The 24,868-nt window shown below is 40.4% G+C and overlaps 1 protein-coding gene across 2 annotated transcripts in view; it reads right to left on the bottom strand.

Moving 5' to 3' along the window:
- The window catches only part of Dgki (diacylglycerol kinase iota), a 428,083-nt gene that overhangs the window by 206,335 nt on the left and 196,880 nt on the right, over positions 1-24,868 (bottom strand). For both annotated transcript variants that reach the window (XM_047561379.1, XM_047561380.1), the window contains 5 exons: positions 22,155-22,226; positions 19,314-19,430; positions 8,373-8,447; positions 7,755-7,853; positions 561-643 (listed from right to left, as the gene is read on the bottom strand). In XM_047561379.1, the coding sequence (XP_047417335.1) occupies positions 561-643; positions 7,755-7,853; positions 8,373-8,447; positions 19,314-19,430; positions 22,155-22,226 (446 nt within the window). The remainder of the gene's footprint in view (positions 1-560; positions 644-7,754; positions 7,854-8,372; positions 8,448-19,313; positions 19,431-22,154; positions 22,227-24,868) is intronic.

The following is a 24,868-nucleotide window of genomic DNA, read 5'->3' as shown; positions in this document are numbered from 1 at the left end:
AAAAACAGAGAATGAGATTTCTGAGAAACTCAGAAAATAGATTGAGCAGGAATTTAAACATTTCTCCTGTGCTGGGTAGAGGCCACAGGTATAAGCATCAGTTTCTCAAACACACACACACACAGGCAAACACACCATCCCTCCAAATCAAATGTTCACAAATAAACATGGTTGTTCTCACCAGAGATCAATCCACATTGCCACTATGTGCATCTCCAAAGTTGTACATGTGAAAACAGAAACAATGGGTCCTTTCTCAGTTCACAACTTGCTGTGAATAATCTACAGTTGGACACACACAAGCAGCAAACACACTAGAAGTGTTCAGTGAGTTAACAATTGAGAAATATGTTTTAAAAGAAACTAACCCAAGGATGAGTAAGAGGGACCATCACATACCATTTTAAAGGTAGGAAAGTACAGGTGAGAGAGTAGAGGAGAGATGGTCAGAAAATGTTTCACAAGGTGGTCAGGTAATGGAGCTTGACCCCCAAATCAGAAAGTTCTCCCTTGCCTAAAATACATATGAATATGGACCCTGGAGGGTATTCCAGACTTACGCATCTTTTGGCCCTTCCTGAGAAAGATCAAAGACTTGCCGTGGATTCAGATACCACATGAACATCTGCAGGACTTTGGTTCCCTGTAGAGAGAGAGAGAAAAAAAAAAAAAAAAAACTGGAAATAACAGAAATTCCCCCATTTTAAAAAACAGAAATATTTTAAAATAATATTTACTTATAAACAATGTAAAAAGTAGTTAAAATCATGAGCTTTGGGCAGAGATAAACATAGACGGAACAGTGAAGTGAGATCCTAGTCTAATGTGCAATTCTGGGCAATTTTCTTAATTTCATTAACCTTAGTCTCCCTTCTCTTTATTAATATAGAGATAAGAGGCCTCATTCACCAACTGGCTGCCAGGGTCAAATGAAATGGTCCAAGAGCACATCATAGTGTCTGGTATGTGATAGGCACTTAGTGAATGGTAGTTAACAATCAGCATCTGCAAGGTAACATTAATTTTTACATTTTTGCACAGATTATTATTGTCTCTGCATAATATGAAACATGGGTAGCATTAGCTAAGCATGGTTTCATTTTTTTCTAACAGTAACTGGGAGTATATTTATTTATATATACAAGTCACGTATATATATATATATATATGTCTTATATAAAACTAAACCTAGTTAGTAAGATTATAGTTTACTTTGACACTTTTTCAATCTCCATGCCAGTTTAAATCCCTTCTCTGTCACATGAAAGTTTTTGGAGTGTTTGAAATAACTGTGACATACACAGAGATGGTCGTGAAGAAAGATAAAAGGCAGTTGTGTAAATCATTCCTTCTAGGGAACCGTGCAAACAGAAATGAATGATCTTTTCGTTACTCAGTACCAAAGAGCTTTAAAATTAAGTGGGATGCCTCACTTTATCAACCAAAGAGCAAATAATATTTGATCAGTTAAGCAGAGTTTGTCACTTAGGATTCTGTTCCTTTAGTGAATATCATCATTGCTCTTTCCTAAAATATTCCTAAGTTTGTCTCAAATCTGCTATATTTAAAAGTCATCCTAGTGTGGTAGAAAAAGCATGACATTTGAGGCAGAAAGAACTTGGGTGTTCTAATAGGGTAATCGTGAGCACTTATAATCTTGCAGCCTATAAACCAGAAGGGACCTTCCAGGGTGATTATGTGAATTAAATTTTCGGGAGTAGTTATGTATCTAGCACGGTATGCGACATAAAATAGACCTTGGTAAATGTGAGTCCCTTTCTTTTTTGTGCTTTCTTAATCTATTCATTAAATTACACTTGATGGTGTGAGGGCTAAAGTGTAGTTTGTAATTATCACATTGTTATGCCAGTTGCCACAGAGGCCAATGCAGGTCCTTTGTTCCACGTATCATCCAAACCTGCAATTTTAAAGTTCTTCTTTATCATGTGCTTGCTATAATTTTAGGAATAACATTCTATTCATAATTATTACCAGCAGTCCTTCAGTTTCACCACAGGACATAGTTTGCTCCCTGTCAAACACAAACAGATTTAGAGACATAATACTAACAAAATTGGATCATTTCCTTTCTTCCCATGCTGCGCCTTTCTCCCAAGTGTGTTTGGGATTATTTCAATAATCTTTTATGTTTAATAAGTAACATAAGAGTCATTTTAATGACCAACCAATTTATAGAACATTTCCAACCAACTTGCTAGAAAATTAATTTTTCAGTTTTGGATTCCCGGAGCAGTGTGAATTGTTGATGTTAATTACTCCTTTCTACCTTTGCTGTGCTAGAGTGCACATCTCAATTTCAGCTACTCCTACTATGCATATGATACGAGGTAATTAACACCTTTCAGAAATGTAAAAATAAAAAGCGTTGAGAGATTATTTTTTTAACCTAAAATTTCTCTAAAAGATGTGAACGGCGGCACTGTTTTGGTTTTGCTCATTTTCAATTTGTGTTAGTTGGAACACCTAATTATCTCAGTTTATCCTTTCCAGGGAAGGGTATTAATGAAGGCTGGTGAGTTGCTCACTGCATACCCTGGGGAGGTGCCATTTGCAATGTGGTCTCTTGGGATAATGCTGCTTCCCCCGTCTTGGGCAGCTATGACCTGCATAGCCATGCATGGCTACCCTATCAGAGCTGACATTCAGTATGATGCAATTACTTTTTTTAAGAATAGAAGTTCAGTGGATTAGACAAGGGAATGAAAGGAAAGGAGGGGGGATAGAAAAAGGAAAGACAGTAGAATGAATCTGACATAGCTTTCCTGTGTACATATGTGAATACACCACAGTGAATCTCACCGTCACATACATCCACAAGACTGGGATCCTAATTAGAAGATACACTCCATGCTTGTATAAATATATCAAAATAGATTCTACTGGCATGTATAACTAAAAAGAACACATAAATTTTTTATAAAGTTATCTTCTTTCCAGACATAATATTCATTAGGAAAAAATAAATGTTTGAATAACAGCATTTGGGAAAAAAAAATCAATCCTAGCAAGTGGGAAAAAAAAGGTCTAACTCACACATTTAAGTGAGTTCTATTAACTCTGCTGCCACCTCTAGGATAAGCTACTTTAGGGCTTTAATAGAGGTAATTTATTAAATAGAACTGAATGGCCTGACAAATACTAATTCACTGGGAAAAGAGTAATTTGTTTCTTTCTCAATGCAGGATTAAATCTACCCAGTCATTTATACAACTGTCACTCACTAGCAAGTCCCAAGCACTTGCATAGTTACCACATGCTATGTGACAAAAGAGTTGCAACTTTTATGCAAGAGTTTGGTGTTCTCTAAATGAAAAAATAACTTGCACATGAATTTCAATACACGTCATAGACACAACACCTCACTGACCACAGGACTGTCTGAGATACTATGTGACTGGATATTCCTGAGGGGTGGAAAAAACATTACCCTTTCCAGCTCTACAGGAAAATGTAAAGTCCCCCAAAACAAGTGGATTGATATAGGAGGAAACAGACAAGGTTCACTCATTCCCTGCTATATGCCTAGTAGTTTTAGGTGGGCAAATGAACCAGAGATCATCTTGGTCTCAAAAGGAAGTTCTATCCATGTTCATAGAGGACAATGTGGCCACAATGACTTGGGGCTGTGGAGGAGCCATTAAGTACAGGTCAGCTCAAAGAGCACACAGATTCATCAAAGCACTGCCAAACCGTTCTGCCATATGACTAAGTCTTGGTTCATATCATTATCTTGATCAAACAAAAGACAACTGTCCAGACAGAAAGAAGCCTGAAGAATGTAAAAGTTGGTGAGAGGAAGAGCTTAAGAAATGATTACTTCAAACTAGCTCTGCAGAATCCCAAAGGAACCATATGTATTCAATAAATATGTATTAGGCTCCCACTCGGTGTCCACGCATACACCCAGGAGTGCAGAATCTACTGGAAGGAGACCAGTACAAAATTATATTGGTTCACTGAAGACTCTGTAATGGAGATACCCAATGAGAAGCATGAGCACTACATTATCTAAGCACAAGTTTGGAGATTAGATGAAGGTGTCCTAGGTTCGATACCTGAATTGTGTCTGGGAAGAGAAGCAGAGTTCGCCATCTCTTCCCCCATGGAGTGCAGGAAGACATGCCAGGGCAAAGGCAGAAGAGGCGGGGAAGAGCAAGGCAACGCGTGGAAAACTATATTCTGTCAAGTTTTGGAACCACGAGGCGGGCAATGGTGGAAGACGAAGACTGCTGTCAGCTAAATCGTGTCTGCTAAAAAGTGTGAGCTTCAGTTTGTGGGAAACGAAGAGTGACTGAAATGCTTTAGTCAGGAGAATTAGATGGATATCTTGATGCAGCACCAGTGCAGCTAAGACACGCAGGTTCTAGGCCTAGCAAAGGAGCCCGCCCATGACTTGGTTGGTGTCCTACTGTCCCCAGGTTCCCACCAATATTACAATTTAGAAGAGGGTCTTTACACAGATTCCTGTGTTGGTGGTTTTGATGCCATCTGTGGATGTGGTTTATCAAGATCTAGAGGCTGGGTTTTGAATGTGTGCTCACCTATTCCCTGTGCCTCTCTCTCCAGTTCCCAGGCAATGCTGTCCCTTAGGAGTCTAAATTTTTATTTATCTCCAGGTTGAAATGTCTCCAGCTCCGTAAGAAATAACTTCCTCACTGAGATTCTTTGTCCAACTATTTAGAAATGGATTGAGGACTGAAATTTCTCCGCTGAAGTATTTCCTCTTCATCCGCCTCTTCTCCCACCTTGCTGGGACTGGCTCCTGACTTGGGAGGGAGGCCCAATCTGAGGAGGCCTGTTGGCAGATGTAGTGTGGACTCAGCAGCGGGAGCCTGTCCACTGGCTGAACACCCCTTCTTCACATCCTCCCGCCCATCAGGACCTAGAGCCCTGACCCAAGGATGGGGTCTACCACCCCTCTGCCCTGGAACTGATCACTGGACAGGGTGAGGAGACAGAGTCTCAGACCCTCGACTCTCAGAATTGGCTAGCAGATCATTCTAGTGTCAAAACATCTGCTTTACCCTGAATTTATAATGTAAGTCATCTGGAATAAAGTCAAAAGAACATGGGGCAGGGGTTGGGAGAAAGAGAGAGAGGGAAAGGAAGAGAGAGAGAGAGAGAGAGAGAGAGAGAGAGAGAGAGAGAGAGAGAGAGAGAGAGCGCGCGCGAGCGAGCGCACCAACACAAGGAACATTGAGAGGGACCAGAAAAGTCTTCAAGATTCAAATTAGAAAGATGCTAGTGACTGTGGTCCATCAAAGATGAATCATAGTTTTTGTAATTAGACCAAAGTAGGTAGGTACTTCTCTAGTCCAAAATTCCCATACAGAGGAGGGGGCCATGTTGGGGTAAGCTCTGTCTTTCATCTACTACCTCTTTCCTACAGGGGGAGTTGTTAAAAAAAAAATTCAATCTCTGGTCTAAGTCCTTGTTTCCTCAAATAATTCAGATCTCAACAGTAATAACCGCACTACCAATGTCCAAACCTTGGCAAAACACCAATATAGTCTCTGCCTTGGAAGTAGTGAAAAAACAGAGACAATTATTGTGAAGTTTAAAAGAAAAATTATAAAATAATGCATTGTTTCAAAGAAGGACATAGAAGCAGTTCCTGTATTTGTTTATACCATGTTGAAAATTTTCCTCATGTATGTGCAGTAATGTACTAAGAAAAAAAGCTATAGGTCTTTTTCTTGCCAGTAGATGGCGATGTCATCTAGTAGTTACATAAAGGTTCATGTAAGTTTTTTAAAAAAGTTTCATCAGAGAGGGAATGAAATCTAAATCTTTTATATCTAAAAACAGATAATGTGATAGGTAAATTTTCAGAAGGTAAAAATCAGGATTCAACTAAATTTTTTTTCTCTATTACTGGTAACACAGTAAGCCCTTGCCAATCAGAGTGGCTTTCTGGGCAGCAGGGGGGTTAGCAGCACCTGGCAGCTGGTTAGAAATGAGATTCTACCCAGGAGATTCAGAGCCACCCCTGACTTACTGAAGTAGCATCTGCAACTGTAGCAGAATCTCCAAGCAAACTGCATATTAAATGTAATCATGCAGCTCTGCTCAAAAGCCAAAAGATTTCACAAACCTAAAATGTTTTAAAAATAGCAAAAAACTAGTTGCCATTGCACAAATCCAAACTCCTCATCCAAGTCTTCCATAGGTTCATTCTAATCTATCTAATCACATTTCCAATAACTTAATATGTAATGCTCCACTCACCACATTGTCCTCGAAGTAAATAATTTCCATCAGGACATTCTATTCATAGTTTATCATGCAATTATTTGTCTGCCAAAGATTTCCTATCACTCTGAGGTCACATCAGCACTCTCAGTCTGAGCCATTCAACTCAGAACTCACATGGAGCGAAAGCCATTTGAATTTTTTGTTGTTCTCTTTTGTGTCATTAACAAACCATGATGTCCTTAAAAAATTCACTTAAGCCAGTTTCCTATTTAATGAAAAAGGGAGAAACATGAGTCTCTGAAGACCCAGGCATCAACAGTTTACAGAGACCAGAATAGGAACGGGCTCTATCTTGACTGGATGGTCTGCTGTGTTACATGGTCCCAACCATATCCCAACCCTTGGTGGGCTACAGGGAGACCAGCCCAAGAGTGCACATGGTTCAGGGAAACTGAACCTCACCGGTAAAAACCCATTCTTAGCACCTCCTCTACAGCCAGTCAGAATCACCATCATTTTAATATTAAGATCATCACTCAGCAACTCAGAGATGAAGGATGTTGAAAATAAATGATTTCTTTGTTCATAATACATTTCTTTTCCCTGGCCTCTATAATGCCATTGCATAGTCTTAGCTTAGCAAGTTTTCAGGAATGTTGAAGAAAGAACAGAGGGAGAGGGATATTGCCCTTAAATCATAAGCTCTCCTAAGAGGCGCCCCATCGCAGCTACCGTGTCTTTATAACAATAACGTCTTTTGGATGCTGGGTCAGTCCTAACTGCAGGACTCCCTTCCTTACATGGACAGGCAAAAGAGCTTCCAACCTCCAGGTGTTGGCTGTGAAACCTCACAGAATCTTTTCTCAAAATATAAGTGTTCACATGAAAACACAGGAAACCAAAGTCTACAGAGGAGGATTGATAAGAAGCCTCAGAGAGTGGGAAGAGAATAGGATGAACAAAGACCCAGATTTCAGAACAAATTCTGTCCTTTAAAGAACACTGTCACCTTAGTTAAATTTTGTAAGGCTGTTTCTTTACTTTCAAGGTAAATATTACCTACAAAAGGGTTTGGGCGAGACAGGATGAAATCCTTGGAAGCTGACATTTTTCTACAGCTTTGGTGGTGTCTGTTAACGACTGCTCTGACCATGAGTCATCATCTCCCTTTTCTCTGAGAACAGGGGCAAAAGCAGTGGGGTCTAAATGACAATGGGAAGAAATAAGGATGGCTTGGTAGAGGGTTTCCCAACTGTAAGAACTGAGAATCCCTGAAACATTAAGCATGAGAAATTCTGGAATGATCTTTCTTGAAAAGATATAAAGAAAATGTCACCATTTTCAGTGTAATTGGAAACAGGGGAATAAATCACAGAACCTCCACGTTTTGCCCAGCCCAATGAAGCCAACCTTGTCCTGAGAAACTAGTTGTCTGCCAATGTCTGGGGTCCTGGTGGTGTTATTTTAATTAATACTGGGAATTATGTTTTCAAGAAATCCTTAAAAGTTCTAAGTTAGACTCATGAAAAATGACTCACCTGGTTGCCTCCACTCTTGGGGTTCACAAATACAAGCAAGGGTTTCATGAGAGGAGAAGAGATAGGTTTTATGACAAAAGGACGACCTTTATTTTCCTGCTGAAAGAAGCAAGCGGCACAGTTAGTACAGACATCTGTGGCTCAACAGCAACCCCAAAGCAAAGAAAGTGGGAGCCCAACATTGGCATCACCACCTACCCCTACACCCCTCAAAAAACCCTGTATTTTGTTTTACAAGTCTGACTCTTCATAGGACCCTCTACACATAACTTGGAATTAAGTATCTTAAACTATAACTTGCCTCAGATAATTAAGCCTTGCCTTTGAGTTTACTCTGTATGCTCTAGGACTTCTGGAAAATGTCAGCTCTTACCTTCATCGTCGTCATCATCATCATCATCTTTGGGAAGAGATTTTCAGGCACATGCTTTGATTCTGAAGTGACAGTTTAGATCTGTGTGAGTGTGTGTGTGTATGTGTGTGTGTGTGTAGGGGTGTCTACCTGACTGTCTGTTTATTTATTTGGAACAGAAACTAAGCTTGGGCCAGACCATCAGGACAGAGCAGGATATAGAAAGGTAGCTGTATTTCCTTGGAACCTAACTCTCTAACACTTACTTCGGTTCCTCTTTTACTGGCTTTTCTTTTAAAGCTTGTTCTCTTCTTCTTCCGATTTGAAGCCTTCAGGGAGTTCTGTAGGGAAAGAAGGAGATGCCTGAGCACAGAGGCCGGCGGCCCCGGGGCTTCCATGCAGAACCATGTAGAAGGTGATGGCAGCACATGCTGTTGACTGCATGCTTCTCATGCTTTGACACTTCCAAGCCACTGCTCATGGGTAAGCCACAGACAGAAACCAGTCGAGTGCTTCAGAGTGAGCAACTGACTCCCCAGCACACGGGGGGCAGGAGGGAGAGCCCCAGAGGCTCTCGTGGACTCACATAACAACACATGGTATACCTGCCAACCCTCCCAGTAAAAATGGAAGAATCCCAAATTCTCTGAGGGGCTCCAGTCTCCCGCCCAACCAGGTCCGTCTCCCGCCCAACCAAGTTCAAGTTCATCTCCTGGTATGGAGATCACCTATGTGGAAATGTAAAAAAGGAGGCCATTTTTCATGTTTTTCTTGTTTCTTTTTCTTTCCTGTTAACTTTTTTAATGGTCTTTTTTATAATAATAGTCATATAATGACTCTTGACCCCAGCGGAACTTCATGATCCAACTACTATATTAGCACTAATGTCTAATATTTTAAATGCTGAGGTAAGAGTCACCTTAAGTTACTTAAAACAGAGGGCGAGCAGTAATTGCTCTTTCTTTCTCTGTCTAAAGGCCATTGGTTTAGAAGGTCTTCCTGCTTCTATAGTAGCCTTTATTTTATTCTCTCAAAGAAGTGCCTCAGACTCATTGAAATACAGTGACCCTCGAATTTGCTTTTCCTTGCTAGGGATTTTATAGACCACAACTTTGTGATTATTTCAACTAACCATTTACTCTTAATATTTAATATAGATGCTTAGAGAAGAACCTGTTAGAGAACAGACAAAACTTACTGGTTGGAGACAAGGCAAAATCAGATTTAATGAGCAGAGTCAATAATTAATTAGACTGCATCTTCACATGGATAAGATATTACTGACCATATAATAGATGTCTGACCAAGTGTTGAAGGCCTGAAATGCAGAATTCTTAACTTAGAAGTTCATATAAGTATACACACTTGCATTGTTTGAGCAGTTAAAAGTTTTTAAAACAGTTTGAAGAAATGTCGCTCTCTAATCACCTAATTTTGAGAGTATTTTCCCATAGAGCATTCAAAGTAAACTTTAGTCTCAATTACATATATTAACACATTAAAATTAACAAGATCCAAACTACTTTGCTTTTATTTCGCTTTGACTTGTATTTACAAAAAAATAAGTTCATCTATGGCCTGTGTTTACCAAGGATGAGAGAAACTCCCAAGAACCACCAAGGTTTCTTTTCCCATCAGTTTAGAAGGAAATGAAAAAGACCCTGGAGCTCAAGGGTGCTCTAGACCCCAGGTGATTCCTCATATTCACTGTTGACTACACCTCCCTGAAAAATAGATCTCCAGGTTTCTAAACCCTGGTTCAATGGGCCTTTTATGAGGTCCTTGTCTCTTTTGCAGTATGAAAGCATGTGTTATATTTTGATAAATTTCGGTCTGTATAAAAGGGAAGAAAAAGGATCTGGAGTCTTTAAAAGTTTAATCAGCCACAAGGTCTAAGAAGAATGTTGGGAACTATTAGGCCAGCAGAAGTATCTATTTGGTGTCAATTAATGATGCTTTCAGAGATTCTCAACCATCTTTACATATTAGTCTCAACCAAGAGAGCTTTGGAAAAAATGTGCATACCCGGGCCACATCAAATATTCTTATTTAACCTGTTTGGGGTGAAGCCCAAGCAAGGTTATTTTTTCAAAGCTCCCTGGGCAATTCTACCATGCAGCCAGGGCTGAGAACTTCTGTTTGAAGTAGAAAAGAGGAACATTAGGCATGTGTGGAGGGGTAGAGTCGATCAACAGGGGTAAGCTTGAGTCTGATAGACTTAGTAAGGTCCCGAATCTCCCTGTTACTACCTCTGTGACCTTGGCTGAGTCAGCCAAACTTTGGAAACATCAGTCTCTTAATTTTAAAATGAAGTGATAATACCTACCTCAAAGGACAGGTGTGAAGTTCAAATGAGTAAAGGTAGTGAAGCAGTTAGCCCAGTATGCACTGCCTCGTTGACAGCTGTACAGCCCAGCACCAAGCACAAACGCTGGCAGGAGGTCTGCAGGCCATCCTTGTTGGAATGGTGTGTGCATGTTCACATAGCTCACAGCACTGACTAACCCTCTGCAGTTTGAAGGGACCCCTAGGAAGTGAATGTGTGCCTCCCAACTTAGCTCTCCTAGCTCATTCACTGTCAAGAGCAGCTGCAGGATGCCCCGTGCTTGCAAGGACACATTGCGGACCTTAATTTTTTGACTCTAAGAGATAGGTCTATCAGATCAGGCCAAGATCTTACCACAAGTTTCTTAAACTTGTCTGATCATAGAAATCACAGTATTTCAGATGATTATGAGGATCAAGCACACAAGGGGAACACGGAATTGGAAAAAAACACATCGAAGTAAGGGTTGATATCTGAGAATAGTGCAGGTGAGGAACTCCACTCCCAGAGGGAACAGACACACAAAACAGCCTTGGTAACACAGATGGAGCAAATGCAAGTGCTTCTTAGCCTCACCAGGACGAAGGCACCTGAGGCCTTCCTCACTTCACAGACCAAGAAGAGGGCGAAGCCCAAGCACAGTGGTGTACAGTACCTGCGCGCGTCTGCGTGAGCTCTGAGAGACCTTACAGCCCTACGATGGGCAGACAGCAACAGTGAGAGTGTGCAGTTCCCCAGCACGCCTCAACGTTCCCGAAGGCTCCCTTCTGTGCACACAGAAACACAGACTTCTGTCTGAACATACAACCTTGTTTGGAAGGCAGCAAATTCAGTGAGGAACAGATGAATGTGAAGCAGATTGGGGATGTGTTTTAGTCACAAGAAGACAAGTCACCTACCCTTGCAGATCTGCAGTATGGCCTACCCTGCCTGGGTCAGAATGTTGGAGAATGCAATGCAACAGTATGCTTTGCAAGAAAGCAAGAAGGATACCAAGAAAGTTTTGTGCAGACTTATTGAAGAGAGAGTCAAGAATCCTTTAATTCTTGTTCTGATATCCAAAACATCAAGGGCAGCTAACTTAGTGACACAAAGAGTTTCCTTTGCAAGATCAACACTACCCAAACAAGGGTTTTATTTGTGTGTGTGTGTGTGTGTGTGTGGTTTGTTTTATTATTATTATTATTATTATTATTATTATTATTATTATTATTATCATCACATTCTTCTGATTCTAACAGTAGTTGTCCCTGTACAATCTGTGCCTGGCTTTTTTGTGAAAGACCAAAGGAAAGATAAAGGCTTTTTGTTTTCTTGGACCAGATATCAGGACAATCTTACCTTGCCTCAGAAGTAATCCTATCAACAAAACCCTTAACAAAGTTATGACTCCTTCCTGGCTGTTAAGAAATACTTTTGGATGAATCACTCAACTGTGAAGGAAACTTTAGGTACTATTACACTTAAGGGATTTTCCCAGGTTATGGGATCACATATGACTGGTTATAATAACAGATCTTAAAAAAAAAAAAAAAAAAAAATATATATATATATATATACACACACACACCAATTCATTATCCCAAAGGAAGTCATCCCCCCATATACTGAACCAAACTCTGAAAGGCAACAGGAGTGGCTGTCAGGTTCTCCATTTAAGAGCTTTCTCATTGCCTACTCCAGCTGTGTTACTGGTGGTTCTGAGGATGGGCAAGAAGAAGAATAAAGAAAGCTCACAGCAAAGTTAAAGTCATAGGAGAGGGAAAGGAGAGGGAATGTGGAAGTGCTGAGACTGAAATGGGGCAAATTATATTCTATGCATGTGTGAATATCCAAATGAAGCCCACTACTACGTGTCACTATGATGCCCTAATGAAAATAATTTTTAAAAGTTAAGGACATGAGGGCTGGGGAGATAGCTCAGTTGGTAGAGTGCTTGCCTTGCAAGCACAAGGCCCTGGGTTTGATCCCCAGCACCCCCCCCCAGAAAAAAAAAAAAGATTAAAAAAAAAAAAGTTAAGGACGTGAAAAAAAAATTAAGGACAAGGTCTCAAAAGCTGCAAATAGTCATAGATCTGGTTAAATCACAAGTTCTAGAAAAGCTGCAAATAGTCATAGATCTGGTTAAATCACAAGTTCTAGAAAAGCTGCAAATAGTCATAGATCTGGTTAAATCACAAGTTCTAGTTTACCTTTAGAATTCACCAAAGGAAATGACTTGGACAATTTCAAGGGATACTGTTGGCCATTGCATAACATTAGTTATTACATTTCACGGGTCGTCAGCATTTAAAGAAGATTTTCCACTCATAAGGTATTAAAAAAATTTTTAAAAAAGGACTAATATGAAAAAAGCACATTGGGGCCAGGAAGAAAAGAACACAGCACTGTTTACACCTGGAACATTAGAAACAATGTAACTATCCATCAACAGGGAGATGAATAAATAAACTATGACGACCATTGTATGGGATGTGGACAGCAGTTTAAAATATGACTCAAGTCTCTAGGTTCATGTTTTTAGTAGGCACAGCAAGTTCTAAAGCATTATGAGTAGAATGAGGTCTCCTTTTGAAAACACACACCTCAATGCTCACAATGGCTCTATATCTTTTCTGCGGGTGTGCTTCTATGCATGTAAATCAGCAGCAAAAATTCCATATGGATTTTTAATGGAGGAGATGGGGGAGAACCTATAATTTAAAATGTTGGTGAAAGGGGAACTTTTTCTTTTATCTAAAAAGTTTATTTTTTATTTTTTACAGGAAAAACACTTATGTGTTACTAATAACTAAACAATATACCAAAAATCAGAGTATTGTCGTTCTTCAAAGCAACCACAGTGCTCCTATTTAGGCCTATACAGTCCCAATGGACTCTATTCAGGAAAAAGGTTGAAGCATCATTTTATATTCTTTCTACGAGACTGTAGAAACCCTTTGATATTACTGAAAGGGTTACAAAACAGTTTTGGAAAAGGAAAATATTTTCTCAAAAGGTGTTTTGTCTCATGATGCAAAATTTCTGCAAAAGCTATCCCACCCTTATATTCTATGGTTGGACTCTGTAAGACATTCACGTGATGCATGTCTTACTCCATTTGCTACAAGTACTTGTACTGGTGCTTGAACAGAATCAGCATTGTTTATCTGATCAAAATATTGTTCTCTAAGATTTTCAATCCAGAAGAGAGACACTGACATCTGTAACTTTAGATACAACTTGGAATGCAAACACAGCAACAGATTTAGCCTCCATTCTTAAAAAAATTTTTTTTCAATTTGGATTCTTTAAAATCATCTACCTTTCACCTTCTTTTCACTTCTAGTAAATAACTTCTTCCTCTCTCTATGTGATTTGGTGATGAAGCCCAGCAAATCATGCAGGCAGCCCACATTCCCCTAGCCACCAAGATGTCTCAGGATTCCTGACTCCACAGCTGCTCAGGGAGCCATTATCCTCTCAGCCAGCCATCTCTTAACAGAGAAGGAAAATATGTAGTCCAATTCCATCTCTTTATGAACCACTTTTCCTGACCATAATATAGTTTTGCTTCCTGCAGTTTCAGTTATTTACAGTCAACTATGGTCTGAAAATATTAAATGGAAAATTCCAGAAAAATAATCATCAATTTTAAATAACTTTTATTATAGTATATTGATACTGTTGTTCTATTTTGTTATTAGTTATTTTTATCCATCTCTAACTGTACCTAATTTATCAATTAAATTTTATCATAGGAATATATGCATAAGAAGAAACATTGTATATATATAAAATATGGTTTGATACTATCCATGCCATCTGTGGAATTGTTTGAACTGCATCTCTGGGGATAAGAGGAGACTCCTGTACAATTAGTCATTGCTCCTCTCTGCAGTCATTTGTTTAAACACAAACATCCAAATAAAGCCAACTTTATTTGATGATCCATCTTAATGATTCTCAGTATGTTCTATCAACTTGAGTTGACCTTCTTCGTCTCTCTTCCCAATGACATCACCCACATCCTTCAAAACCATGCACTGGAGTGTGATTTCCACTTAGCTTACCTTGATCTCAAAAACTGCAAGTGCTCACTCCTGCTTCACGGTTCTACCGTGTTTTCACATCTGGGGCAACCCTTAGCACTCTCGACCTTGGACGCAGGACTCCTTCCTGACCATGGCTAAGCCACCCAGTATAGCCTGCTGGGCTCCCCACTCTGTGTGTATCTTTCCCCAAAGTATACATTAACCAAAAAGGTCACACTTCTAAAAATATCAGGAGGATACTCTTTCCTTAAGGATACACATATTGTTGAATGCCTGTTCCAGAATTCACAAATACTCTGACCAATGACTTAAATGGGTATATCTATGTTACCTCTAGGGAGGGAGCATATTTTTTGTGGAAATCGATCCCATCTGATTCATCTTTAGACCTCATACTGCACACGATGGCATCTTTGAATATGACTAATTAAATAAATGTTTACTTACTCCAATTAAGAACACCTACTTTATAATTTGTTTGTTGAAGGAATATGATAAAAGAATGAAAATATAGTGATGTTGATGTGTATAAAAATGTACATAGGACCTTAAAGTTGGAAAAAGATTTTACTCTGCTATTCTCCATCTACCTTCCAAATTCTCCTTTTTAATACACTTCCCAATGTCTCAAATGAATTATCTGATATCACTGCCTCCAAGTCATCAGGAACAACTTGGCACCCGTGTTACACACCCTACAAACTATAGTTTTGATTGTTACCCATGATCTGACCACCAACCCGATGACTTTTCTCAATTCCTGTTAATACTTTCAGTATCTGTAGAATTCAACATTGATGGCCACCCTGTTTCCTTTCCATTTTAAATAATGAAACCATGTTTTCACAGCTCTCTTCCTGTTTGTAGATCCTCTTCTTCTACTTCCTGCAAGTGGACAATTCCCTAGACTTCGTCCATTCTTTTATTCAATGTATAAATGGCCCTGACTTTCTTCCACAGTAGAGGCAACACACCAGAATAAACAATCCCACCACAGGGTAAAACACAACAGTTAGTGTCTCAAGCTGCTCTGGGAGCATAGGAGATGCCGGGCTACGGCCCTTACTGTTCTCTCTTCACACCCTGTCCACTGGGAATCTCCTCTTCTTTTCATTCTCTTTCATTTTAACACACAGGGCTCAGGGATCGATGACTTCTGTCCTGACCTGTGTGTAACTGTCCAGTATTTTCGACTGTTGTGGTATTTCTTCACTTTGATACTCTGCACTCCTTAAAGTCAACAAGAAGAAAGATCACAAAAGCTAGCTGTGTTGCTTACAACCAGCCATGGCTGTTCTATGTGCATCGGTTAGCTGACTAATCTTCCTGAAAACCCTGGGAATTAGGTACCTGCATCACTGACACTCTGAAGATGGGAAAATGAAATGGAAGAGTTTAAATTGTTCAATATTGCATAAATATTGTAAATGGTAGAAGGTAAGGTTAAGGATCCAGGGAGTCCAAGTTCAAAAGTCAGAGTTCTTAAATATTACTGTGCTGTCCCCACACTCATCCTGAACCAGTTTTTAAATAGAATTTAGCTCATTAACTAACTTATTGGACAGCTTTGGAGCCCACAGGAAGAGGGATCATCAAAATTTTTAGACAAAGCTGACTACAGTAGACAGTGAGGCAGTGTGGCCTCTAAGAACTTGATTTGCAGAATCAGAATTCCTGGCTTCAAACACATCTCAAGCTATTTAATATCTACGTGGCTGACTCCAGATACGGACAGGAAATGCACAAGATGATCCTGGGGCATGACATCATTCCTGAAACCAAAGAAGCTGTCCAAAACTGGTCATGACAGTAGGCAGGAGACACCGGGGAGGGGTTCCAATCGGTCGAAGATAAAGCAGTGTGAATATAAGAAGAATAATGAGGACTCGAGACTGAGACACGTCATGGGGGCACATGCATACGCATGTCTGCATATTCACATACATAAGGATGAGGTGAGTCCATCATGAAGCTCTGCAAAGAGGACCACAGTGATTCTCAGCCACCCTCTAAAAGTTGCTAGTGCATTAACTTATTCTGAAAATTTACTAATAAAGTCAAATACTCAAATATTTGTCTCCTGTTTGTTGGTGATAAGGGGAAGACCTGTTCACAGAAAAATCATAGCTAAATAGTGAAAAAGAGTAAAAATTGGAGAAACCACATTTTGGCAACCACTAATGAAATAAAAGAATTTTTTTTTAATTTTGATTTTGATGATAATCCGTAGGAGATAATAAATAGGTAAAAGGCTATCGTAGATGGATTAGGATGACAGCTTCCAAGCTCACTGACTGATCATAACATCACTGATAGTGAAACAAGCTGATGTGATGTTCCTTGGTGAGAAATCCAATATAAATAGACAGCATGCAGTCCTTTCCCCCAAAAGTTAAACCCAAATCTAAATGAGCTGCTACATCTCCATATTAGTCTACACAAAATACAATTGTTTTAAAACACAATAAGGATACAGTCAGTCAAAATCAAGATTCGGGAAGTTCCATAGGAAAAATGACCCAGTTTATTCAACAAGTAAATAGCATGAAAAAATATGAGGATATTGTTACAAATTTAAGAGACCAAAGGTACCTGTCCACAAAAGGCAGTTTGGGACTTTGGGTTCTGATTTGAAAATCTTTACTGTAGAAAAAAAAAATAGTTGAGACACACAGAAAAAAAAATTTAAGGAATTATTAATTTTGATGAGGGAGACAAAGTTTTATCATTATCTTTTTTAAATGTTATATTTTAAAGAAGCAAAAGGCAGCATTACCAGGTGAAATTGAAAAAAAAAAATGGGGTAGATCCCACTTTCAGGAAGGTGGGACAGAGGGGGTGAGGCCAGGAGGAAAATGGAGGTGGCTGGGAACAGGTATGTGGGCATCTCTGACGCTGTCAAGGTTGGCAGCCGGGGTGACGCTGTACTGCAAGGTATTACCAGAGGCTTGGTCAAGGGTGCAGGAAATTGCCCTCTATTATGTCTTCCAGTTTCTTATTAATCCCAAAATTAATAGTTTAATGAAAGAAAATAATCTGGCCGGGCCAAGGATAGCTGAAACGAGAGTGGCAGAAAACCTGAATCCCGTAGAAGAACCCATTACAAATTTTCTCTTTCTTCATTTGCTTGAAAATTTCCATAACGAAAAGGTGTTTGCAGAGTACAGAAAAGAATACCATTTCTATGCAGAGTGGAATCATCATCTGATTTTCCTAACTGTTCTATTTCTAGCCTTTCACAATCCCATAACACTAAGGCATCCTACACATTCTTGCTAACTTTTCCTTCTATGGGACTCTTTGGACTCTGTCATTCCTTGGCTGATGAAGAAACCAGTTACTTCAGGACAAAGTCCACATGTCTTCAGATCCCGCCCCCATCAGTCCTATGCAACCTTCTGCTCACCCCACACACCTGCCCCCTCACCCTGCACCTCAGGCCAACTAATTTCATAGTCCCACAAATGGTGGGACATGGTGCCCTTATTCCAGCCAAGCTCCTGCCTGCTACTCCTTCTCTTCTCCACTGATTTAAATCCTACTCATCTTTCAAACAGCAGATTAAAACCCACCTCCTAGTGAAACTCTTCCAACCTCCCCTTAAGGTAACTCCGAGGCTCCTCAGAGCGAGGACCCTGTGTTGTACCACAGAGCCTATTAAGACCCACTGACACAACCCAAATACTATATAATATAAAGCCTTGGAGAGATTACTAAATTATAGAAAGAGATAAAAAAGAAGTAGAAATATTAAGGAAATTCAAAAGTAAAAACTGGAACTCAGTGCACTTGAATTTCAGACAGCAATATATAGAGAGATACCAACATGTGTCACCTTAGGCCACTCATCTAACACGTCTTGACACTGGATACAAACATGTAAAATGAAAGATTATACAGAGTTCCCACCTTCCAACACACAATACTGCACTTGTCTCTGGGAATAAGCTCCCCAATGCTTCCATGGATTCTAACTTAGGAAGATCATTCATAAACAGTACTCGTGAATAGAGGCTAAATTTGATATGAAACACACAAAGCAAAACCATATCCCTTAGTCGTGAGCTTTTAAATAAATTTGGGTTGATGAGAATAAGTTGCACAAGAGACCCCAGGAATTGGTCCACCATCTTCTAAATACATTACATTCAATGAGACGTCCTAAAACACCTGTTCTCTGGGGGAGGTAGGATCTCTCTCTCTATTTTTGCACGAAAAGTCTGCCATCCTATAAGTTGGCACCGACTGTTCAGGATGTATGGTATGAAGGAAGAAACGTGCTCAGTTGAAGAATATGGCCTAGTTGAGAAACCATCACAGTCTCCAAAATAATGAAGCTGAGACCGGCGAGGAGAGGAAGTGCACTGAGAAGAATAACAGGATGGGGTTAGGAACTAATGATAAATCCCACTTTGCTTTAAGAAGGTGCTGCTGCTCTCTGAGCAGGCCTTGTGTATGCAGGAAGGTCATGATTCAGTCTGCCCTCAACTGACTCCCTGGAAATGCCCAGGCTGGAAGAGAAGAGAGTTGTAAAAAAACCAGCTGTACCCATCACTGGGCTTCTCTGAAACTCAGGAGAGCTACTATCAAAGGGAATATAGTGAGAAAATGAACAGGGAGGAAGCGCCCTTATTCTAGAACTTTGAATTTATTCGGCTGATTCCATGAGGAAGTCAGTGCAGTCAAGTGTTGGGCTACAGGATGAATTTAGTAGCTGAAGCACGGGATCTTGGGGATGAGTGAGCAGAACTTTCAGGAACCCAAAGAATAGTCAGGGGGAGAAAAGCGAGTAGCAGCAGTTCACTTTTCTCTGCACTGGCCAGCAGCACCAGGGTCCTGGCAGTTACCTGAGGCTTCTTCACCTTAATGATCCAGGTGGGCGGGACTATAACAGCAGCATGAGCCCCCAGGGAGCAGGGTTCCTCGATGTGATGCAGCATGAAACAGGTCACCTTATTGTGAAACTGAAGAGAAAAAGGGGCTAATAAGCAATTCTGGGCAAAAGGTAATGTCACAGCAAGAAGGAGTAAGTGCATGTACACACACACTGTGCATACACACACAGGCAGGCGCATGCACACACACACAGAGGGAACCACAGACGTGCATGCACACGTATACACACACACACACACACACACACACACACACACACACACTAAGGGCACTTGCTTCTCAACACCACCCAACCAGCCCCAGGAGCTGAGAGACTTTCTTTTCATTCCAGTAGACGAATTTACTACAATTGTTAAGGAGAAATCAACCTGGCAGGACAAGGTCTGCAAAAACTTTCTACCCATTTAATGAAATATTTACATGAGGATGTTAGAAACTTAGAAGGGTCCAGTAATCCCAGCCGCACACAATTGTGACCCTTCTCTTGTGCCTGTCACAGACTTGGTTGATTAAGGATAATGTGGAGAAGGAAATGAAGGTCAGCCAAAAGGCAAGTCCTACCCTCTGCCTCTCCTTTTTCCATCAGAGACATAAATCCTCCCGGGTTGTCTCTCCAGTTAGAGAAGCCAGGAGAGAGGCAGGACATCTCCTCTAGAAAGTTATTAATCCCAGAGGTAAAGAAGTACAAAGAGAGTGCTTCTGCTTGATTCCTCAACAGCCTTAAAAAAATACAGTGCCCTGATACACTTGGCAAGCTTGAAGTGCTTTCACTTTTGAAAGGAAGGAAGCAAATGCAGACTGATGATCATAACAGCACCTCAGTGTGAAGGGTTTAACCGGGTACCCCAGCTGTGATGCTGGGACTGATGGCTGGGGGCCAATCACATTGCAATCATCCTGACTACCGAGTAATAGCAATGTGCAGTAATACTCATTTTCTAATAAACATAAAATCAACAGTATGCAATAATTAGGGGCTTTACATTTTAATCATAGTGATTTCTTAGAACTTCACGTCAGTTTCTACTTGGTTTATATTTATCGTGATCATATAATTTATCATTTTCACTGGAACAATTTAAAAGTGAAGGATATCACTGATAATAACTATGTGAGAAAAATAGACATAAATCAGGACTGTCAGGAAAACTAGCAAATACAGTCACTGAAATTTTAATAATATTTTTTTCATTTTTGCATATCTTCAAGATCTGCTGTGATCTAGTAGCTAATTACTAATTGATCAATTAAGAATAAAATACTTACTAATTCTCCCTGACACTAGTTATTTGCCTTTTGCAAAAGATTAGATTTTCCAGAGGAACGTTATTTGAATACCTTCTTTTGAAAAAAATTTTAAATTGTATATCTAAAATTATCATTGTATATCTACAATGGCGTGGATCTCAGAGACTGACAAAATATATTCTTTCACATTGTTCTGGAGCAATCTCCAATCTAGTGACTAAGAGGCAAATTCAAGATCATACAGCTTTTAAATGATAGAACTAGGATCTTAATGAAGGAAACTCAACTCCCAAACCCAGGGTCCATTCTTCTGCACCATGGAGATTCACTTACTTGTTTGTTTACCTGTACTGTTAAAATATATCATAATTATAATTTGTGCCAAAATTTTATAATTATAGTACTTGCAAAATCACCTTCTACAATGTTAAAATGGGAAATTCAAATTTATGTGGAATTGACCAAAGTTCTGCCTTAATGGTCAAATGAGAATCCAGTCTCTGTATTAATTAAGTTGGAGTCCAGATTAAAGAGCATACATGTTCACTGGAAAGTGGGGCTGGGTTTCCAAATTGACCCTGATAAACCATCTCACCCTAGCCTGGTAGTGACATGGCAGAGCAGGTGCAGCCATCTGACACAGTTCACCAACAGGGTCTCACCAGTCAGGGAGCTCAACTTGCCCACTGCAGCATGAAAATAGCCATAGATGATATATAAATGCAAAAACAACCACAGAGAATCCATAAGTAACTAGGCATGGCTGTGTTTTGATAAAACTTTATTTATAAAAATAGGTGTTGGCCATATTTGCCCTTGGGGAGCCACAGTTTGCCAACTCCCAAGTAAGAGTAAAAGAAACAACAGGCACACAGACCAACCAGTAAGAAAATGTAGCATCTGGTTTGGAGACAGGAGTTAGGTAATTAAAAAAAAAAAAAAATGAATGGGCAAAGGGAAATTTAAAAAAGAAGAAAAATAAATGGAAAAATGACCCTCAGATCCTAACGAATATATGTGTGCTAATGTATGGAAGAGTTACATTTTAATTAGCACACAGACGACATCATCCAAGCCTAGAGAAATCTAAAGAAGGGCACAGGAGATTTTCATCCATGTCAAAACTGAAGGAACCAAGAACCAAGATGGCTGGACACCTGCATTAGAGGGGTCTCTCCTGTTGAGCGTGGCTGTGTTCCTAATTCTGAACCTTCCTACCAGGAGGAGTTCTCAGCACTCTACTGGAGAGGGCAGAAATGTGGTCCAGGAGTAAGAAGCCCTTACTCCTGGGAGGACTTCCCAATCTTTAGTCCCAGGCTTCTCAACATGTACAAAAGAAAGGGGCGAATGTACTTCTGTAGTTTCTCTCAGCTCATACGTACAGTTGTTCTATAGTTTTACTGCCTTTCATCCTTCAAGGACTCTATCTGAGAAAAGTAATACGTTCAGTTAGGATCGTGTTCCCCTGGTGGTCAGGAACTCAAGCACTGGCGGTGCGTTTTGGTCACACGAGCCCATGTTGCTATATCTCCTCCCAAACTTACCGCCTGCTTGCACCAGGAACAGCTGATGGCCACGATCTCTTTACTGTGGAAGGAGAACTTTTGCTGGAAGCCCTGGGATATTAGGACAAGAGACAGAGAATTTAAAAACACCTAAATCACAGCACATATCAGCCCTGCTGAAGTTCAATGAAGTAAATAAGACCAGAACTGTCACCCATTACTATAGTAACCAGGACCACAAGTGCCACCATCAGCACTGTGCTCTCCACCTTCTGCCATGCAAAGAATTTCTATTTCTGAACCACCCAGAGTGTGAGAAGGAGGAGGCCCTGGCATTTCCTACACCACTAACTTTCCCTAAATCAGCTGCACACAAAAAAAAGAGCTCAAAAATATTTCTGATCTAATTTTATTACAAGCAAAGGAAAAGTCACCTGATCCAATATCATAATGGTCATGTATCTCAGAGACTTTGTACACCTCTATGGTCTGAGAACTCAGGAAGACAGAGTGAAATATCAGAGAGATCGTACCCAGAAGTCAGGGTCTGGGAGAAGTCCAAGGGTAGAGCAGGAAATTCAAACACTTTCATCATCCTCTTGGGACGTCTGCTTGCAAAACAAGCAGCTTTTAGTTTTTATTCCTCACCAGTAAGCACTGATGAGATGGATGGGATAGCAAAAACAACCCTCTTAAATGAACAAACAGAATAACTCTTCCATCAGGAACGGAAGAGGTGGTTTTAGTTGCTGCTGTCTTTAAATAATTACCAAAGAGAAGTCTGCAGTAATGCTCAAAGAATTTTTTTTCCCAAAGCCCAGTCATTTCTCACTGCCTGTGAAATCTAAACCCCAACAAAGAGCAGTAGCAAGAAACTAAACAGGACTTCGGTGAGGTGGTCAGAAGGAAAGAGAAATATGTGATGGGCAGGAAAGTCGTTCTAGGCCCTGGACAAATGAGTCTTGCTTAACATGCATTGATGATTTTAAGTTAAACTCAATTCACATGCTATGAAGTGATGGCCCAATGGCATTTGGCAGTGCCCATAACCCCTGCCTGTCCACAGCCCTGACACACCATTGAGCATTCCCTCCTTTGAATCTTTCTCCTCTCTTGGTTCCCTGAAGCACCAGCCCAGTTCTCCTGCTACCTCACCAGTCTCCTGCATGACATTAGCTAGGACTGGGTTCAACTGCCTTCACCCTAAGATTCCTCTTCTCATCCTTCTCTGTTGCCCCACCGTCAAATAGCACCTTCCATAAACATGATTTTTTAACATCAGACTCTCTTGGATTTGAACAATTTCTCCATCATCACAACCCTTGCAGCAACTTAAGTGATCATAATGTCACTCCCTGTGTAGAAAAGTTAATCTTGAGAATCCTCAGCAATCCTGAGAATCCTAACCTTAGAAGGGCTGTTTGAAGGTTGGGAAAACTGGATTTCAGAAAGTTTTCCTCAATTCCCAGAATAGTTAAGAGTGGCAGGTTGGGCCTAACCTGTTACACTACACAGCTTCTGCTGAATACTATTTTCCTGCTGGGAGTCTGGAATTCTGGTCTGTGCTATGCAGAGGGTGCTTATGTGAACAGGTCTCATTAAAAACTCTGGGCACTGAGTTTCTAATGAGAATGGCAGATATTTCACCTGGGTTTTGCAGCTCCCTGCTGGAGGAATTAAGCCCATCCTGAGGACTCCCTGGGTAAAGACCCTGGAAGCCTGTGCCTAGCTTCTTCCAAACTTCCCCCATGCACCTGTCTCTTTGCTGACTTTGCCTTATGTCCTTGGGTTGTGATAAATCATAGATGTGAGTGCTCCATGCTGAGTCCCTCCAGTGGATCACTGAAACCGGGGTGCTCTTGGTGACCTCTGACACACACTCCTCCACCCAGGTATTGGGTCTTACTGCCCCTTTCTCTCAATGACAGCACCTTTTCCCCAGAAGAGGACTGCTTCTTGGACACAACTGAGATTCTGGACCAGCAAACAACCACCCCCAGTCCCCAGCACCTGAGAGTTGCAACTACCCAACAGGAATAGCTTACAGAGAGGACACAACATCTAGTGGGCCAGAGGACTAGTTGTGCAGGACTTTTCAAAGCTGATACTGAACTATTCAATATAAAATGAGAGGGTACCAAAGAAGACAAAAATGACTTCACACTGCAGATACTTGAAAACTTCCTCAACATCCCCCAAGTCATTTTGAGGAAGCAGAGAGATGGATATAATTTTCAGACTAGAGCAACAATTTGTAATGCTGTGTCAAGAAAGGGAAAAAAAGGTAAGAGCATTTGTGCTGGTGCTGGCGTGGGCCCTGAGCACCTGAAATACCTCCCTGTGGTTCCCCAAATCCAGCCGGGCATCCACTGTGTCAATTGGTCACTTCATATCTGGAGTGCGCTCCATTTTCTAACTTCTCTCTCCAGTGACAGACTGCTTCCCCCTTTATTCTTTCCTGCCACCAGCTCAAAATACTTAAATGACACTTCTTTCCTTACAGATTAAGAAAATAAACTCCTCTTATGGGCATTTTCGGACCATCCAAAATTGTCCCAATTTTTCAACATCTATCGCCCACTCCTTTCTGTTGTAAAGCCCTGTCTGTAGTGAGACGGGTCTGATTATATTCCACAACTTGATTTATTCTTTTATGTTTCCTTTTTTTGGCCCCATGCTGTTTCCTCATTCCCAACCCATCAGCAGGAAAGCCCACCACATTTCATGTACAGTAGTATCTAGATTTTATGTCT

This window comes from Sciurus carolinensis, chromosome 8 (assembly GCF_902686445.1).
Source record: "Sciurus carolinensis chromosome 8, mSciCar1.2, whole genome shotgun sequence".
NCBI lineage: Eukaryota > Metazoa > Chordata > Mammalia > Rodentia > Sciuridae > Sciurus > Sciurus carolinensis.
The sequence above is the reverse complement of the archived record's forward strand: the minus strand, read 5'-3'. Positions and strand labels throughout refer to the sequence as shown.